This window comes from Gouania willdenowi, chromosome 17, assembly GCF_900634775.1.
Source record: "Gouania willdenowi chromosome 17, fGouWil2.1, whole genome shotgun sequence".
Taxonomy (NCBI): Eukaryota; Metazoa; Chordata; class Actinopteri; order Blenniiformes; family Gobiesocidae; genus Gouania; species Gouania willdenowi.
The window spans coordinates 31,466,052-31,486,911 of NC_041060.1; the positions used below are offsets into that span (position 1 = coordinate 31,466,052).

At 40.1% G+C, this 20,860-nt stretch overlaps 1 protein-coding gene across 3 annotated transcripts in view; it reads left to right on the top strand.

The window, feature by feature from the left end:
* tns3 (tensin 3) overlaps nt 1–20,860 on the top strand; it is a 67,937-nt gene that overhangs the window by 33,787 nt on the left and 13,290 nt on the right. The window contains exons 13-20 of one of the 3 annotated variants that reach the window (XM_028472420.1): nt 5,113–6,312; nt 8,745–8,851; nt 8,953–9,085; nt 12,437–12,520; nt 14,710–14,830; nt 14,966–15,501; nt 18,057–18,143; nt 18,232–18,363. In XM_028472420.1, the coding sequence (XP_028328221.1) occupies nt 5,113–6,312; nt 8,745–8,851; nt 8,953–9,085; nt 12,437–12,520; nt 14,710–14,830; nt 14,966–15,501; nt 18,057–18,143; nt 18,232–18,363 (2,400 nt within the window). The remainder of the gene's footprint in view (nt 1–5,112; nt 6,313–8,744; nt 8,852–8,952; nt 9,086–12,436; nt 12,521–14,709; nt 14,831–14,965; nt 15,502–18,056; nt 18,144–18,231; nt 18,364–20,860) is intronic. The other 2 variants (XM_028472421.1, XM_028472422.1) reach the window with 2 other exon arrangements.

Consider the following 20,860-nt stretch of genomic DNA (forward strand, 5'->3'; position numbering starts at 1 on the left):
TCTCATCCAAACTGTGGTTGTTGCTTTACTCAACCACAGAATTCACAGCAAACTCCCAGAATAGAGCGGCGTGGTGGTAGCGTGAAAACACAGATCCACCCTTCTGCAGTGCTCATTGAGTGTTTTTATAAGCTGAGCTCAGCATGATAAAAATAAGTTGTTTCAATTTTAAAAATTCTCTATGAGTTTTTCTTTTTAGCGTGATGCAGAAAATCCATCGATATCTGAACCACTAGCATCACAAAATGCAACAAAGTAAACATAGACATCAACAAACAGGCCTTTTATTTAATTCTTTGATTTCAAAGCATTCATTAGGGATGTTTACAGCCTTGTTTTCTCATGCAAACACTACATCTGAGAGGAAAGACCTGAAGCTTTGATGGAATTCTGCATCTACCCACCAGTGCTCCTCATGCAGGCCCAGTCTGTCTCTGAGAGGTTGTCACTCACTGGTCAGTCAGCAGCAGGACGTCCAGGAAATGTTTGGCACAATGGTGCTAAGTTTGCATAAAGAAAAGCTCATTTACTTCAATGGCTTCCCCTTAGTTAAACACAGTGGGAGACTCAAGACCTATTTAGTTTTATTGTCAAAAGATGTTGCAGCGATTTAAGGGGATATCAGAGGCATAACTTTATAGCCAGTAGTTCCTATGTTTGATCTGTTGCAGAAAATGAAAGGAAGTACCAAAGAGTGAAGGTGATGTTGTAATAAATACATTTACAATAGCCGTAAAGTGTTTTCTTAAAAGTCAATACTGTTCTATGTCATTGGTTTGTCAGATTTTCAGTATTTTTATGAGTAAATGTGGGAGTGATTGTTGGTCTCCATGGCAGTGCAGCTAACCTAAACTCTACTTCAGTAAGCGGGCACAACAACACAAGTAATCTGCTGAAGAACCCATGTTATGTCATCAAAGGTGACAAAGTTGGATTATGAATAGCCTGACACACTAATATGTAAGTACTGAGATTATTCTCATGCCCCTCATTTTATTTCATTGACATAGCTCAGTTTTTTTCAACCTTGGGGTTGTCTGGAATTTAAATTGGGTTTCCTGGAAATACTTTATTAATCCCAGGGGGAAATTCAATTTTCTTAGGGACATACTTCTCACACACATGCACAAACATAGACATGCATTAATGGACCCATGTTCCTACAGACCGAGGTACTGCTGCTCTAAATCTAAAACTAATTAATTAATTATTAATAACTGATTAAAATATAATCTTTAAATTTAAAACAAACAATCTTAACTGTATTCTTTACCTTTACTTTCTCAAGTATAAATCTAGTTAAAATAAAATACACTACAAAAATACCTGAGCTGGCACAACTTGTCACTAAATCTGGCTGCTCTGTAAAACAAACATGATCAAAAACTAATTCTAGAAGAAAAGAGTGTCTTTAGGGTAGCCAGAAATTAATATCAAAATGGGGTCACAATCTAAAAAAGGTTTGGAACCACTGTAATAGCTTGTTTCCTGAACATATTAGTTGTACTGCTTAACAACCCATCAACCCCATTGTCTTCTTTTAGTTTTATAAATGAGATAATGGTTCAAGCAAAGCAGTAACACAACATTGAATGACTTTTGGACAATTGCTCATCAGTATTGATAACCACAAAATACTCTGAACAATAATAATCTAAACATAAAATATTTGAGTCTTCATACACATATAGGCTGATAATATGTGGACTTTTTTCCTTTTTTCACTTACCATGAAATACAAGCAACAGAGAAACCATCAATGAGTACTAAATAAAATGTTTGACTTGGACAAAGAAGAAGCTATTCTTCAAACCTTCAAGAGATCAATTGTTTTAAAACAGATAAGTAAGGCAAGTTTTAAGTAGGTTTAAAACATTACACAATGGGAGTTGGTGATTTGCTTTTTATTCTCCTTGGATTGTGGAAAGTCCCCAGTAATGTTATATTGATAAATACAATATATGCCAATGGATTGTAACCTACTTATTGATAAGTGAAAGGCCATATACTGCCCCATAGCATTGTTAATGATTGTGCAATCTGCTTTACTTAAAGTAGAAATATTACTTCAAATGGTACTGTTCCCAGCACAGCTGATGAGTTGTTTGATGAGCAGAAAGAAATCATTCCATCAACTCCCAGATAAGGATTTCCCAAAGAGGAAATTAAACTGTCGTTACACACGATTAAACCAATCTTTATTACTGGGTCACTTAAGCAACGTGCTCCTTCTTTTCTGTTTCTGTGAATAATCTACTTCAAACACACAAATACTAGTAAAGTGCATAGCTGAATGTGTGCTACACTCAAAGGCTTAAGTTGAAAAAAACAAGGGCTGCATGATCATTGTGCTCTTGGCTCCCATTTTTTGGCATTTGGGAGGTGTGGGATGGTAGTAACCAGGAAGGAATGGAAATGGTTGGGTGTTTGCATTGCTATATACAACCAGACCTCCTCCTGGTGTCCACAAGTAGGAACAGTTGTGGTTTTGCCGCTTACTACACTGTAATTGGTGAATTATTCAGGGACTAACCATAGTGGCAAGCATGAAAAATGCAAGATTTAAAAGTTTGACTGGTTTTGTTGAAGTTCCCTGTCTCTTGACTGTTTTTTTAAAAACAAGCACCAACCCCTTAATTAGTTTTAGCACATCTGTTTTTACAGGAGGACAGCGGGCATGTCATTTTATGACACATGGACACTGGTAAAAAAAAAAACTACTATTTTAATGTCACTGAAAATGTGCACAAAGTGTCCTGTAATGGAAAAGAATTGATCTTTTTGCACAGTGAAATGGTCCCTAGCTGCAGGAATGTGGTTTTCATACATCATTCCTCTCTCATTTCTTTTTTTTTCTCCAGTTATTTTGTTCCTCGTCTGTCCCTCAGTGCAGGGCAAGAGGTCGGATTACTGGTTTCCTGTGCTCCACCCCACTCCTTAGCCCCGCCTTACTTGTTTACATTCCTGTGTCCTTATTTAGAGATCTCAAGGTCCCCCCCTTGTGTAGGGTGCAAACACTCTCACCTCTGCAGAGAAGGAAAGCGGGGCCAACTTTTTCCATCTCTCTAGATTAGCCCTCCTACGACTGTCCTGGGCTACAAGCCATGTTTGCCGTCTTGTTGCTGTTCAGATTATTTTTCTTTTAAGTTTGGTTTTGCTGGAGATCGTCTCTTATGCTCACCTGGCAAGAGCAGAAAAGGTAAGGGGCCATATTGGTATTAATGATAAATGTTGGAGGGAAGAGAGGAAAAAAAAAAGAAGTGTTGATGGCAGCTTCAGCAGAGAAAGATGACTTAGTGTGGAGGTTAAGAAGTTATAAACCTGCTTGCACCTTGTTAGGAGAACTGTTATGGGAGGTATTTGTTTGGGGACCTGCTGCTCAATAGGAACTCTCCCAAGTGTCTGTGAGCGGGAGATTAAACCATTCATACAGGAGCTTTTGGAGAAGGAGGGGAACTTCGGTGTCTATTCTCCTGTCTGGACTTAAGCGTTTTTTTTTGTGCGCCTGCAGTTACGCACTTTTCTCCTCCATGTATTATCCGGTCCAGGTTCCTGACACGCCCACCGCGCGTACAGTAAGTAGAGCAAAACTAGGTAGTCTGTGAATGAAGGAGGGCTGAAGGAAAGGAGGCGGTGATGTCATTTTTTTTGGCTGTCTAGAAATCACGGAACATGGAGTTTTCCCAACGCTTGTAAATGTCATTGAAATTTGTTACAATATTACAGGTTGATTTGATCAGATCATTGAAATTATTTGCAGTGTGACTGAGGATCAGCCGCACTCTTCTGTCCGAGTCACAGTTAAAATTTCTCACCTTGATCATCATCATCATCATTGCTGTAAAGCATTACCGAGTTAGATGCGCTGGAGATGTGAGGAAATAATGCGGCCACAGAGCGTCCTGCTTTAATACAGAGGGATGTTTGCAGTGAAACAGAACTATTGGCTTCCATAATACACAGTTTTAAATATAAATTGTTTAAAGCGACCTGAGCTGAGCCTCATTAAAATATGTGTGGGAACAGTTTGTGGTCCAGCCTTATCCGCATAAGACAGCTTGTTTCACTCTGTAGTGGATCAAACGGTGACTTTATGTTGGACATAGTATGAAAATAGTTGAATCGCTGTGACCAACGTGGACAGAAGTCTGCGTCTGTCAGAGTTTTAATTGATCGTGCAGCAGTCGCTGAGTGATCACAGCTGTTGCTGTTGATGCACGAGTCCGTGTGGCTTTAAATGTAACTAAGTCCATTCTTCTAGTGCAATATAATGTTTCACCTTATCGGGGCGCTGCACTTAGTAAGAGGAAAAGGACTTACGCACACCAGAGAATGCGCATAAAGCCAGATTTGATTGGGAACACCCACATTTCAGGGATGCTCCACCCATGGTGCAGCCAAAAACAGCGCTGCTGCGCAGCTTTTTGGACTTACGTACATGGGAGAATAGAGCCCTTAAAGAATAGACTAATTTTTCAGTTTGATTAAACAGATTTGTTTTCATCAATAACTTTCTGTGCTATAATTTGACCCAGCCATGCAAAACAACTGACCCTTGGGATTCTTTTCTTCTTCTGTGGATTAAGGAGGTTGTTTAGACATATGCTGAGGGTCAACGGGGCAAACCAGAGGTAGTGGGGTTTCCTAATCACAGCAGTGTGAGGAATGCAAGGGTCAGACATGACCCACAGCCATCTGACTTCAGTTGCAGCATTAAAAGGAATTAGCATGTCTGATACAACCTGTTGATGAAGACACTGGCCCTGACAGCCTAGGCCTGGTGATGCACTTGTTTCACTGAATCTTACACTAGCATACTGTGAAATTAGATAAGGATAATTATGATCCCCAATCAACCATTTTAAGTAATCATTATTTCCGTAAGTATCTTTTGTCTCTTTGACTGGTTTGATGATGTTATTATTGTTAATGATATCTGGCTTGATTCACATATTATGTTGTCCTGTGGTGTGTCTGCACATTAAGTCTTGTTGTGCACGGACACATTAAGTCTTGTAATGTTCGTCTTTGTGGGTCTCTGTTGTTTTAAGTCTCTGAGTGTTGCCTATTACAGCTGACTGTATGAAGCGCTGCATCTGTTCTTTTTTGCAGCCCCACGATTTCAAAGCCTAACCCAGGATAAAGCAGCTAATAAACGGAGCCCCAACAGCGTTGGAAGAGATGCCACGCTAAGCCGAGGGACACGAACAATCTCAGCCACCCCCAGCCCTGACCACAGCGACCACACCCTCTCTGTCAGCAGTGACTCAGGCCTGTCCAGCACTTCTCTGTGGGCAGACAGAAATACACCTGTCGCCAACACCGTCACCACTACCATCAGGGCCAACCAGGGTCCCAGCCAACAGGAAAAAGTCCAGCTGAAGCGCCTACTGAGTGGTTTTGGTCTTGAGGACCCCTCCCTGGAGGAGATGGATGATCGGGGCCCAAGGATGGCCATCCAACAGATAGTCCCAGCACAAGTGCACATCAACGGAGACCCTCGACCGCGAGAGAGGGAAACTGACATTCTGGACGATGATGTCATCACAGGTCATGATCTACACAGTGTGGACAGTTTGGGAACCCTATCCTCCTCATGCAACAAAAGTAGCCAAAACTCCCTGCTGTCCGATGGCTTTGGGAGTCCTGGAGCAGAGGAGCAGCAAAGCTCAAACCAGAACCACCTTCTTCACCACCATGCTGCACCTACGCTCATGGAGGAGTATCAGAGGCCCTACGCAGAGCCCAATAGGAGCTGTCTGAACACTAGGAGCAACTCTGTGGCTTCCTCCAACCCCAGCACCGCTATGCCACCCAAGCAGCAAGTCTACAGGCAAGGAAGCTACTCAACGCAGTCATGGGTCCGTCAGCAGCAGATGGTTGCTGCACAGCAATTTATCTACATGCCAGACAATGGGAACGATACAGAGAGATACTCTCAGGCCAAGAGGGAAAATGGTTCATCCAAAGCAGGACTTCCTAGTGAAACACAAGCCTTTTCTAAGGACCTGACAACCGACAACATCAAAGACAAAGAACCTCATAAAGAACAGGCAATGATAAATAATAACAACAACAAACGGGATGAGGAGTTCAAATCTCTAACAAAGGACATAGACAACTCCATCGATCAGCTCAATCAGTTGATCATGGATCTGGACCCAACGTTAATGTCGATATCAAGTCACAGCAGCTCCATCAAGAGGAACGGAGGGACACACATCAGCGGTTCAGTCGGCAAATGCTCAAATGGGATCAGTCATAGACTGATCAATAACAACACCACAAGCCTAAAAAACACACAGCAGACAGGTAAGGTAGTCGGCCTGGGTGTGCTAAAGATAATCATAATGATTATGATTGGTGTTGAATGAAAGGGAAATGTGTGAAACCTCACGTAACTTGATATGTTTAATACTTCACTTTCAAATAATTTAACCCAGTATGGCTTTTCTGGCAATGGATTCAGCTTTCTGAGCTCTTTCTGCTGTGAGGAGGGAGCTGAACAAAGCCATCCCTCTCCCGCCCGCTCCCACCTGGCGTATTTTAGTGGCAGAAATAGTAGGGTTACTGCCAGGTTTTCAGATGTTTCTGAGGAATGAGTGCCGTTCAGACTTGTCCCCAGTGCTATCTAAGTGGAAAGATCAGTAGATTGCATGAAGAGAGAGAGCAGCTGTTACTTATATTATACTTAAATAAGAGCATTTGAAAGTTTGTGTTCTTTCTTGGACCATTTTTACACTAACAGTAATAAACAGATGAGCTATTAGCTATTATTTGTGCATATATTAGTCATTGACATTGTTGATTGTTGTGAGGTTAGACTATGGACATATTTTCTCGTTCTGTTTATACATGCCACAACTTTATTCAATGAAGGTTTTTTTTAAAAGAGAAATTCAATACACTACTTTACATTTCACTCAGAGTTGGCTCACTTCTACAAGTCTATTTTGTGACGAGAGGCAGTGAGAATGCAAAAATGAATCACTGTATGTACAAGTGGTTGCAAAGAGGTGCACGGAGGCCTCAGGAATTTCCAGAAGAGGAACATGTGAGCCTGGAGGCCAGGTTTTTTTGGGTTTCTTTTTTATTTCAAATGCATACCTGTCCACACAAAATCATGCCACATAACAACCCCAAAGGCTACAATTTCACTAAATAGCAAAAAACTGTAGGAAGTAGTGGTTAATATCTTTGTGTTGTAGATAATAGTGTTTCCCCCAGGGAGAGGAACCACTGCTCCATGCTGGAGTTAATAATGATAAAGAAAGCAATTTGTAATAATGTGCTTTTTTCCATGATAGTTTTTAACAATTAGTTAACAGACTATTTCCTCTCAGGAGATGTGTAATTAGGCCAGCTTTTACAAAAGATTTTACAAGATTTTACAAAATGCAAACCAACAGTTTTTCAATTGCACAGTGTAAATTGTATATTAAGAGGGTTCCTCATCCCTGGTCCAGGAGGCCGACTCTATATATGTTTATATTGGATATATATTCTGTCTGAACTGTCAGTGTCATCTAGAACTATCGTATTATAAGTTTGTACCAAAGAACAAGTCCTGCCAGGTAGAGTTCCCTCTGCAATTCTTCCTGTCTTCATTATATGAAGAGACAGAAGGATCTGAGAACATCCACAAAGGGGTTATGCTCAGTCATCCAAGATATTTGTAACAATACACCTGTTCCTTCAAAAGCTCAGTGCACAACGTGCACCAAGGCAAACAAAGCAAAGTGGTGTGTGCTAAATATAGTTCATAGTTATTATCAAGCCATTGCTGCATTTTGTTCATTAAAGAAAAAAATGCTCAAACTATTATTTCTTCAAAGCATGTTTTACAATCTGAAGCTTCAATAACACCCACATTATCTTTTAGAATTACAGAGAAAATCTTTAACTAATGTGTGCACTCTTTAATTAACCTACATAAAGGGAATAGTTAGAGGAGCCTTAATGCCCTGTTTAGAACCGTCTTACTCCTGGATGTGAGAATTAAACGTGGGAAAAAAATGACTGCACGGACAACCTTCCATAAGGAATGTGTGGCGGGGGTCCCTGCTGCGCTGTGTGCCGTCCCCGCCTGTCCCCACTGAAGTGAGTAATGATCCAGAGCATTAGCACCTCAGCACCACCAGCATTCTTCAGGCTCGCAGCTCACTGGGAGGGCTCAAATTAACAGCTGGGTGCTGAGTGGCAGCACTCTTCAGAGAAGTCCCAACACAACATTGACACACACACACACACACACACACACACACACACACTTACTCCACACCCTTCAGACCATCAGCCGGACATTTGGCATTCCTCAGCTGTCCTCTCAAAACAATACCAGACAAACGCTGTTCGGGGTGAGGAAGTGCTTTTCTTTTAATAAGTGACAATAGTAAAGAATGAGTGAAATAGTGAATGAATGATTATTCTCCTTGGTGTTATCATATCTACCATGTATAATTGCAAGGATCTGAACTAAGTGAAGAATGAAAATGTGTTTCCTGCTCTAAAGCTAGATATGTTTGTGTTTTTACATATAGGAATACTTTAATACTGTAATACTGCTGCTAAAGCAGATATAACTGTAAAAAGCAACTGTTTATATACAGTATGTCCTCAAGCTTATAAAAGGGTTTTCTCTGTGTTGTCTTTATCAAACACGAATTCAGTAGCTCCTGGTGTGAATGTTTAGTTGATACTAAAGGTAATGACCCTCTCACTGCTGTCTGCTTGTGTGCATACAGGTGTGCAGTCGGGCGAGGGGCGAGTGGAAGTCACACGAAGCCTTAGCTGCCAAGCACAGGAAATCGCGGATCACCCAGACTATTCTCCATGTGTGCCACTGTCTCAGGTAACAATAGTCTGTCTGGATCAATACTGATTGGAAAGGGTTTATCCACCCTTTGCTGTATATGTGTATGTAAGTGTGTATGTCTATGTTGTTCCTTGCAGCATTCGGTGTTGTACAGGAGGGACAGTGCAGATTACAGGACACACGGCTTGGAAAATGATAGCAGTGTCGAAGCCGGAGGTGACTTGTCACCGCCCACTCCTGCCTTCCCGATCTCACCACCTACACCCTATGGTAAGCTGGGAAAGAGTTAACCAGTTGGAGGATATATGCTAAAAGAAATAAACTTGTTTCTGAAAAAGTCACATTACTTAAAGGGGCAGTATTATGAAAAAATCACTTTGCTACAGTGATATACATTCCTTTAGGCTCATTCTGAGAGCCAAAGTTGAAAAAGTTCTGTTTCCTCCCTCCCTTGTTATTCCACATTTTGTAAAAAGTCAGCTCCAAACAGGGGTGTTGGATTTTACTCGCCTTATGACTCATAAGGTGGAAACTCCTCCTCCTGACAATTCTGGCTCCTTCTACCCTACATAAGAATGTGAGCTCCTTGCTCAACCTCCCACAGTGATTGCCCAGGGAGATTCAAACCAGTGACCCTCCGGTTGCACGCCCGCTCCCTTATCCACTAGGCCTCCACTTCCCTTTTTCCACAGTTAATATGTTTACGTTCAGTGTATAGATTATTCAGAATGTTGATAATCCAAAGTGCAGCGTGTGCGCTCATAATCAGTTTCATTTTTAGTAGACGTTATATCGACTTGTATTGCCTTTAACATGATCTGACGTGTTTGTGACCCAATAAGACACAGCGGTAGGACAAAACAAATTATTATCATCTTAGATAGACTATTCCTGTGGTTAGGAGAGATGAGGAGGACAAGAAAGTGACTTAGCAGCTTAACACTCGGGTGAGTGTTGGAAACAGCTGACTCAGATGACAGCTTACTTTGCTGCTGCTGCTGCCGCACACACACACACACACACACACCCTGAAGCAGTGTTTGTTGGACTCACAATCACAATAGCCATTTAAATAGCCATATGTTTGTCTGTGATGTGCAGTGTGTGGATAGCAAAAGACAACTGCTATGGTAACACCGTTCTCAAATACACCTTGTGGTGCCCCTGGACACATCATCAGTGATGTAACCTGGGATCACAGGGGGTTTCGGGTCTTTCAACAATCAGACCCCCTCCTCCAGGCGACCCAACTGGGGTTGATCAAGCCCCAGCTTGTGCCCAGGTAGCGCTACCCTACGTGCCACTCCTCTCCTCTTCTGATCCACAGCCACCTTGATGCCACTTCTGCAGCATCTGTAGCCAACTTGATGGCCTTTTGCTGGCTGGCTCCAGCAATACCCAGCATCTTGTAGGCCCTGCAGAGAGACTGGCCCGTAAATCCTCTGCATCCTACTTCGATGGGTTGGCATCTTTCCCGCCAACCATTGCTCCTGCACTCCTCCACTAGCTCGGAGTACTTAGCCCTCTTCCTCTCATGGGCCTCCTCCATTCGGTCCTCCCAAGGCACAGTAAGCTCCAGAAGAACTACGTGCTTGGTGGCTACTGAAGTAATCACAATGTCTGGCCTCAAAGTTGTTTTTGCGACCTCTTCGGGGAACTTTAGTTGCTTCCCCAGGTCAACCTTTAGCTCCCAATCACGCGCCGTTGCCAACAGGCCAGGGGAGGTATTTTGGGTGGTCACTGCAACCTTCTCCCCAGCTCTGACGAAAGTGATGCTCTTCTTCACTGGGCGAAGGCTCTTGCTGTGGCTAATCCCGCAGGTAACACCAAACACATACGCAGTCTTATATTAGTGCAAGTCAAACCCTCTCCAAGAGCAAGGTTTAGAGTCAACGTCTACAGGCATGCCCACACATGCATATGCATGAATTGCGCAAAACAGCCTGTTTTTAGAAGCGGTCTGAAAGTGAGTCAGTCAGAGGGCAAAAACTCCAGAGGACAGGCGAGTTTGGGAAAATAAACCTCAAATACTATGTTGTTGGGTTCTTAGAACAAATGGAGATGGGTGAAAATAGTACTGGACCTTTAAAAACTGATGCACAAATGGTTTTATTCATAAGTTACCAACACTGGTCATCTTTTTATTATGTCACCTGGTAGTGGTGAGGATATTTAAGGCAACAAATGAGTGTGTTGTCCACAAAGTAGTCATGGCTGTGTGATTTGGACAGAGTGAAGCTTACATCAATTCTTATGCTTTATATTTTAGTCGACTATATGTGTAACAAATTTAGTTGACTAAAATCTTACCGTAATTTAGTTGACAAAAACCAGACTATAACTGTAATAGTCCTGATGACTAAAATTTGACTAAAAAAAAGTTGCATTTTAGTCAAAAGACTGCGACTAAAACTAAAGCTAAATCAAAATTTGTTGTAAAAATGAATGCTGGTATCAGAATCTCTGTTACATAGTAAATCAATGACAGGCTCATGGTTCTTTGTGGTTGGGGGAGTGCACTTCTTTGGGTAATTTGGTAAAGCTACTATCATGTGTGTTCTTGCAGTGTTATGAAGGACCATGTGTATTGTCTGATGGAAAGCAATAACCTTGAATAAGATCCTGGTGCCAGATACTACACAACACTTTTGGAGGTTTCAGTGAAGTCCATCTTTAACAAATCATTAACAGCCTTAAAGCTAAACAATAGTTGTTTTTCAGATAAATACAGTGAATGCCTCAAAGATCAATAAATTAGAGATCACTGGCTCAAAAAAAGATGTAAAAGGTTGAAAATGCCACTGGAAAGATTGTTTCAATCTCCGCTGTAAACACGCACTTTATTGACATTGACAGAAAAGTTTTACGCATTGCATTGTGGGATGTGGAGTCCTGTAGACACATGCATGCACGTTTTTTCCCTTCATTCTTACTGTAATTTCTTGTTTTTATTGCCATGCAAGGAGGACAGTAATTAGCTTAACACCATTTTTGTTCTAGATTATTCCCACTATTCCTCGTGATATCACCTCAATCCGTCAGACATTCAATATCTGCTAATTTGGATCTTTCCGTATAAGCCCTAAAATAAATATCCGCCATTGTATTGTTGCAACTTTCAGTCTGTGAAAACACCAGAAGTGTGATGAGAAGTGACTTAAGCAGTGTTTTGGTGGCAAACACAAGAAATCACTGTAAGAATGAAGTGATAAGACTTCTCTGTGCATCTGCAGAATTTAATAATGCCATTGTTCACCGTGGAGATTAAAACCAACTTTTGAACAGCAATGTCAACCTTTTACGTCGTTTTTTTTTTTGATCAAATTATTTTTGATTTATTAATTTTATGCCCTATAATATGTCTGATAAACTATTATCCATTACACCTTTAAATACTCAAGATATAGATCTTCATGTGTTAGTTTGGAGTTTTCTTTCCTTTGTTGTTAACTTGTTGAATTCAATCCAAATTAACGGAAAAAAAGGAAAATTAGCAATACTTTTCAAATAATTTTGTTGGTTTTTATCAATTATTCTCACCTCTCTGTATGGACATTATAAGCCATTTGCATTACGCAGTTGAATGACTTCTACATTGTTGTGTGGTGTATCTGTTTTCAGTCAAAACCATGTCAGAGGTCTCCCATTTCAGGAATACTCCGTCTCCCAGAATGCAGTCATATGGTGGATACAGAACAGATCAAGGTAGGTTCAAAACAGTTGAAAATGCCGCTTGAAGAACCAGGGGGTGGGGAGAATCACAGGAAAGTAGTAAAAATTCTTCCCCCCTGAGGGAATGGACAGTGGCCTGTCATTATGAACATCAGAGCTGCTTCTGAAAAGTGCAAAAACATCCTTCATGTAATTTGACAGCTAATTTTTGAAGCAATATGTCATAGACGTTGGTTTTTTCCCCCATTTTTTTTGGAGACGGATCCAAACAAGCCACAGAACAGCCAGGTTTTTGTTTATTTTGTGTTTGTTTTTTAAATTCTTGACTAATGGAAGTGATTAGGTAACAATGTGCACAATAATTTCCAGGGTCCTAATTCATATTTGTCCTGTGACAACATGTTTCCCTCTGACTTTCTCTCTCTTGCTCTACCCAATAACAGCCACATTGTTGTTCTTCTGTGTCTTTGCGGCATAGACTGAAACAAAGGCCTGTGTGCACGAGCTGGGAGATTCCTAACCAATACATGCCCCCCATGTTTGGTTTTAAAGGAATGTGTGAGTGTGGTCATGGCCTGGAGAAACGTCTGTTTTTAGACAATAGCGTGTTGTTCTTTAGATTAAAACATACATTTGTGGATGTTTTTTGGCACAATTTTGCTCACTGATGTTTTTCATGTACCGAGTTCATCACTGTAGTACCAAACCACAACTATGACTATGAGGATTAGTCCTCTTAGACCTCCCATGGGCATGTTTCCATAGAGAGCTACAGTATGCTTAAAGGTTGTAGGTCCTGGGAGTAGAACAGTGCCCCTGCTGGGCCTCCTCCTACCTCACACATTAAAGCATCGAGCTTTGACACATCTTCATAGCAACTGTGTATTGGGAAGCACGGCACAAGAGAAAGTTTCTTTCCCCTTGAAAGTCTCTGTGTACTTAAAGGGGGGATGAAAAATAAACAGTGTCACTTAAATGTTTGCACCCCTTTTTTTTTTTTTTTAATTAGATCATTTGCATTGGATTAGTTTTCTCCATGTTTGCTGTCGTGACTGGTTTTGTGTTTAACTCTTGTTTTTTATTATTAATAGAACAGGTCCTGGGATAGCCTTTTATCACACTTTTCCTCACCATCTTGAGCTTAATGTTAGAGCTTGTTTATACATATCATTCTCTTTTTAAAGGTCCAGTAACATGCTAATTTTTACATATCTCTATTTGTTCTAAGAACCCCAACAACATAGTATTTGAGGTTTATTTTCAAAAACTCGCCTGTTTTCTGGAGTTTTAGCCCTCTGAAAAGTCACTTTCACAACGCTTCTAAAAACAGGCTGTTTTTGGGGCCTTCATGCATACAGTATGCATGAGTGGGCGTGTCTGTAGACGTAGACTTCATGCCTCGCGCTTGGAGAGGCTGATCACCATAGCAATTTTCTTTTGCTATCCACACACTGTTATTGTTTTCAGCCAAAAAATTGCACATTACAGTAAAACACATGGCTATTTAAGAGGCTATTGTGATTGTGAGTCTGACAAACTCTGCTTCGTGGTGTGTGTGCAGCAGCCGCAGTGGACTAAACAGTCATTTGAGTCAGCTGTTTCAAACACTCACCAGAGTGTTAAGCTGCTAAGTCACTTTATTGTCAACCTCACTTCTTCTAACCAGAGGAATAGTCCATTTAAGGTGAAAATAATTTGTTCTGTCCAACCGCTGCATCGCATTGAGTCACAAACACGGCAGATTATGTCAAAGGTGATACGAGACAATAAAACGGCTAGTAAAAATGGAACTGATTGTAACTTTACATATATGACAATAAAGTATAATGTATATTCTATATTAAACCACAGTATTTGTTTTACCTGTGAGGCAGTTTGAGAGAGAGAAGTTCACATCCTCCCATTCCTATGTAGGGTAGGAGGAGCCAGGATTGTTAGGAGGAGGAGCATCCACTTTATGATGTAATATTGGGGAAAAAATCCAACTCACCCGTTTGGAGCTGACTTTTTACAAAATGTGGAATAACAAGGGAGGAAACAGAACTTTTTCAACTTTGGCCCTCAGAATGGCCCTCACTGTAGCAAAACCATTATAAAGTGAATTTTTCATAATTTTTCATAATATTGCCCCTTTAAACTTTCCCACAGAGCTCCTTTCATAATATTTCTTCAGCATTAGCGTTAATCACTGTTTATTTTTATTATACATGTTTCTTGCACAGAACCTCGAGGCTATTCAGAGATCGGTCACGTGGAAGTGCAGAGTTTGCCTGACCCCTCCATGAAATATCAACGTTTAACACAGTCTGCATCTGTTGCTGGAACGCTCCAACAGCCAGATGGGTACAGTTCTTTTAAAGATTATATTGACCATAAAGTCACCTTAGACGTTTCCTCCTTTTATTCTTGAGTCTCATGTTGAAGGTTCATTTATTCATTTTAATCATAAATATTCTGCATCTGTGTTGTGAACTCCAGCTCATCTGTGAACCAGGTGTGGGCGGACCATCCTGCTCTGAGCCGTCACTCATCTTTCAACAACTACACCTCATCAAGGCATCCTCCACAGCACTCTTTGTCACTAGACTATGGCCACCACTCTCCTCCCCTGCCCCACCCTCACATCCACCCGGCCCCCAACGCCCACAGCTCCCCCCTGAGCAGCCACAGAACCCGAATGGCCTGTTACGCTCTCAACCGCAGTCCTGCTCAAAGCTTCGATGAGCAGGATGATTTGGGAATCATCTATAACTCAGACTGCCCCAATGTGGGCATCGACAGACATCTTTTAGCATCAATAGACGAGCAGAACCAGTCACAGACATCTCAGATTCAGCCACCGATTCTACCAGAGAAGAAGAGGGCGTCAGATGGAGAGCATTCACTGGGAACAGCTTCTCCAGCTCTCAGTGGGTTCTCCAGTCCTCACAGTGGGAGCTCGCTGAGTATTCCTTTCCCAAACATCCTGCCTGACTTGTCAGCTCAGCTTTCCGGCACTGCCTCGCCGCTTCCAGGTGAGACACACAAAATCATATGTAGCTCATTCACCAACTCTCTGTTTTAAGCCTGTCAGGGTTCTCACCAGGAATTTTTCACAGCATAGGTGTATAACTTTCAGAGGGCCAAATTTAGTGAAGTAAATCTAAAGTTGGGTTTTTTCATTATTTTTTTTTTAATCTTTGTTCCAGCCTTACTTTCAAGCTAAAAGATATTTGTTGAATTGGTGAAAGGTGATGGTGAATGTGAATCCGAGGAAATCACTTGTATTTAATAGACTGTGCGGCTGATGTATGTGTTTCTAAGTTATGCAGATTAAAAAAAGGGTTGAAACAATCCTTAAAAAAGGAAAAAAAAACTACAGAAAATTCCCCCTAAGTTGTTGAAAACTGAATGTAGGGGGCGCCATCACTCTGTAGGGAAGCAAAATTACAACGTCGGGGGCCCCTACGCTCAACAGCACTGGTGAGAACCCTGCATGTGAATCTCCATCACTGACAACGATTCGATACATACCTCGATACTAGGGGTGTCTTGATCCGATATCGGATATTGGTCCAATATTAGCCTGAAAATGAATATCGGATTCAAATTTCCGGATTCTTTGATTTTTTGTTTTTGTTTTTTGTTTCCCCCCAATTCATTTTTGATTTATTTTATTCAATTGTAGAATACTGTAGATATTATGTTGAAGGTAAAAATGTATTTAACCAATTGGTTAATAATAAATGGGTGAGTTTTTTCTCATACCTACTGTTGCTGACTATTGATCTCTGTTTGAGTGACATCACTTGATCAAGCTTTTTCTAACATTCCACACTACAAAATAAGTAATTATTTTTCATTAAAAAAAAAGTATGTATGATTCATGCTGATATCGGATCAATATCGGTATCGGCCGATACGAAAGGCTGCAATATTGATATCATATCGGAAATGCAAAAGTTGTTTTGGGACATCCCTACTCGATACACTACCAGCGTAATGATATATTAGCGATACATTGAAGCCCCTGGCAATACAATGCAATACGACTCACCCCTGTTTGCGATTTCATTTACACAATGCGATTTTGTGCGATACAATTCGATCCAACATGATGCAAAAAAATCATACCAAAAATGTAATTAGTAAATAAGTTGCTGCAATAGTATGGTTCTGGGGGCAGAGGATTTATTGTAAAAATGTGCACATTTTTTATTTGGTTTTATTTGCGGTGCAAAGTTTAATTCTATGGGACATGTGCTGGATAAATTGATAAATAAAGTGTGCACCAATGTTTGCTGGACTTATGGATAATAAATGTCACCCCCTGTCCTTAGACCCTCCTTCGGCAAGGAAAAACTCAAAAAACCCAGTGGGAAAATTAATTACACACAAACATGTCATGTACATCCAAGGTGCGCATTAGGCTATAAACATGTAGTGAAAATATCTGTGTTCACTTTAAGCACAGCCACTGCCATTGCCTGCCAATAACTTGTGGGAACTATTTGAGTCTATTTCGAACTTCCATTGTTGCAACTCTCTCTCTAAACGGCTCTGTGTGCGTGTGGCTCAGACGCCCCTCCCTCCCTCCCCCCTTGATTTATGCAATAATTGCATCAATCAATGCAGTTATTGACCACAAAGTAGCTCAAATCTGAGTTATGTCCCTTGGAATCAATGGATTCGAATCTTCCGACCCGCCAATAACTTCCGGGAACTATTGTGTGCTCCCGTCCGGCATCTAACCCGCAAAATAAAATGAAAATAGACGTTTTGCAACACACTTAAATAACTTTTAGTAGTACAAAAATGTTTTCAATATTCACCTTCTTTTTTTCACACACGCACTTGCTTTAATAGAGAGATGAATAATACAAATGATTTATAACCTTTCACAAGTAGGTCTTTCACAACTGCTTGTGCAAAGACAGAAGCAAACTATTATTTGTCACTAGTAACATTTGCTGTAAACAGACCCTCACTGAGTCATATTTAATGTCTATAAGATAAACTAAAGAGTAAACTTAAATAAGATAAAATAGACTTTTGAAAACAGGTCTAGCATCAGGTATGGCTTTGACACGGGTAGAGGAATCTGCCAGAGTAGCGCTTTGGCCAAAGTCTTTTCTGATACTTTTTTCACCAGTTTTGCTGAAGCTCTGTTTCCAATCAGATGAATCTGAGTTAGGGAAAGCAGCAGCGGCGGCCGTGTTGATACGAGTGTAAGTTTAACAGTTTGTGTAAAGTTGAGCAGCACTGCACTCTTTACAAACCACCTGCGTCTGGTCAAGTTTACCATCTTTCTACGCCTGATTTGAAGTTTTAAGTTGCGTTATGAATCTAATCTAGAGCTGCTGATGCTGCTCTCGCTGACCTTTGTGTTTTTGTAACTTTGTTTCCGTAAAAATGTGCTTCCCGTCCGTGTCAAAACAAAGGCGAAGCAGTGATGGTGCCTCTCGATTTCAACCGTAAATTGTACCGATGCACACTGAATGAATTGATACACTCACGTCACGCACATTTGTATCTACAGTAAATACCGATTTACATCGATTAATCGTCACATCCTCACTTTGTTTTATAGATGTACTCGCCAGCAAGCAAGTTACTGTCAAGTTTGTACAGGACACGTCCAAATTTTGGTACAAGCCTGACATCTCAAGGGACCAAGGTATGTGTTAATTGTCCTCTCAGGTTGCAGAGTGATCACAAACGTTTTCCAGAAGTTTCTCACAGTTACGATATCTCTCCTCATGCAGCTATTTCAGCGCTGAGGGACAAGGAGCCAGGCTGCTTTATCGTGCGGGACAGTCACTCCTTCAGAGGAGCCTATGGACTGGCCATGAAGGTGTTCACACCTCCACCCTCAGTCATCCAACAAAGCAAAAAAGGTAACACACATTTAAGTAAGGGTTGGATGTTATATTAAAACTATAGATTACTGCATGTAAATTAAATAATATTGATGAAGTTTACACTAAAACTAAGTCCTAGTTTAGTCTGTATGATTTTATTTAGTTGTAGTGTTTTTGCAGTCGACTAACATTCACACAGATTTATTCTCTTAAAAAGACATTTATTAATCAGTATAATAAACGTAACAATATGGGAGATCCCAACATAGTTACTTCTGATTGGCTCATGTGACATAATGCCCCACCCTTTAACATTACCTTTCCTGTACCTACCGAGAGAGAGAGAGAGAAATATTAACAAATGAAAGCATTAAAAATATGGGGTTTTATAATGTTTATTTTTAGTTAAAAATTCTAATCATACTATTTATTACCAGCAACTCACAAAACAACAAAACACAAAATAAGAGAAAAATATACTGAATAATAGAAAGAAGAGACAAACAACAACAAAACACACAAAATGACACCAAAACACACACACACTAATAGAGAAAAATACTCACTATTACCAGCAACACACAAAACGACAACAAAGACACACTAAAGGAGAGAAAAACACACAAGATCAATGCAAAATACACAAAAATAACAGAGAAACATACAAAACCACATAAGAAACAACCAAACGACACCAAAAACAGACACACACACACATATAATACCAACTACACACAAAAACGGCAACGAAAAACAAACAAAACAAGAGAAAAATATACTGAATAATAGAAAGAACAGACAAACAACAACAAAACACACAAAATAACAAAAAAAGTACACAAAATGATGACAGAAATTATCTTTCATTAGAACATGAACTGAAAATACAAGGATCAGTCTTGGTTCCACATCAGGAGGAAGATGACCGTAAATGATAGAAACAATACAAATAAATCTATTCAGGGGGCACTAAATAGTTATTTTATTTCACTTATTTACAAAATGAGATTCTTTAAAATGTGTGTTATCACTTTTCATTCCATCATTATGATTTATAGTTGTTTATCGTATTCTGAGAAAAATACTGTAGTCGGACAAAGGGGGTACTTGAATTTGAAAGTAAGCGAAAGGGGATACTTGAGCCAAAAAAGTTTGAGAACCACTGATTTAGGGTATTGAAAACCCCATTTCTGTTTGCCTCTCTAAAGAAAAAGTAATTCCAGTGATGAGTGTGTAAGTTCTGTTATACAGGGGTTTGATTCCCTTCAATCTACAGGTGTGTGTGAGGGGCATCGATCCAACCTGACCTCATTCACACTGAAACAAATATTCATATTTTCAGCAAATAGCTGCTCAGTGTCATACGTGTGGATTTACTTCATTGGCATTATACAGGGTTCCCATGAATCCTTTACAAGTCTTAAAAGGCATTAAATTCATGAATCTAAAAATAAGGCCTTAATTGTCATTAAAATGTCTTAAATCAATGTTTCTAAAGTTTTACATTTTAACACATAAGTATGATTTCATGATTGTAATTTGTCTCACATTTCAAAATAAATGCTAACATCACTTTTTGAATTTTTTATAAGTTACCGTAGCATTGCACAATTAAGACAATGGAACAAACAACAAAACATTGACGTGGTTGCAGAGGGACTTTTAAAAACATGGGGGGAAATTTAGATTTAACAAAAATTGCCTGTCCAATGAAGATTTTTCTGAATGGTTTTTATTTTTTGTATTTTTGTTGTTGTTTTCTAGATTTCTGGCTTTTTTGTAGTAATTTTGTGTGTTTTTAGAGTGATTTTGATCATTTTAGTCTTTAGTATTTTACTGTCATTTTGTATATTTTTGTGTGTTTACTTTGGGGGCCACCAGTTGCACATCTTCACTCAACAATGGAAAAAAGTGACCCTAACTCTGTGTAAGGTGGAGTTTTTTTCCCCCTAATTGTGTTTTCTGTGAAGTTGGATTTAATTTCATATGGCAATAAAAAGTCTTAAAGTGTGTTGAATTTAATTTGACTGAAGCTGTCGGAACCTTGATTATAAGATGGAGTTTATTTTAATTTCCCGCCCCAAAGCTGTTGGCCCTGGAAGGAACTCATTAAGTCCTCTTTAGTTACACTCCACTGTATTCTCTCCCTCATGGTGAAACCTGAGTCTTTTTTTTCCTTCTTCTGTTTGTGTGTGAACTCTCTTCATTTAGTGTTTTTCTCCTGGGCATCATCAGGATCGAGCCAAACAGGCCTCTTTAGATGTGGGGCTCTAGTTTCAGCCCCAAACAAAAGGTGTGCGAGTCTAAAAGCCTGATCTGATCCAGGACTATTTGAAGGGACGCTCCCAGCCCCACATCTCATCATCTTTCTTTTTTTTTAACAACTGGGAATATTGTGTTATCTGTCATGTTAAAGACGTTAGTGGAATGTGCTTCCAATGGAATGCACTTCTTGTCACGACATGAAATCAGGGGCTGATTGAGTCAGAACAATCACACTTGTTTTTCTCTCCTCATCCACAAACAGATTCAT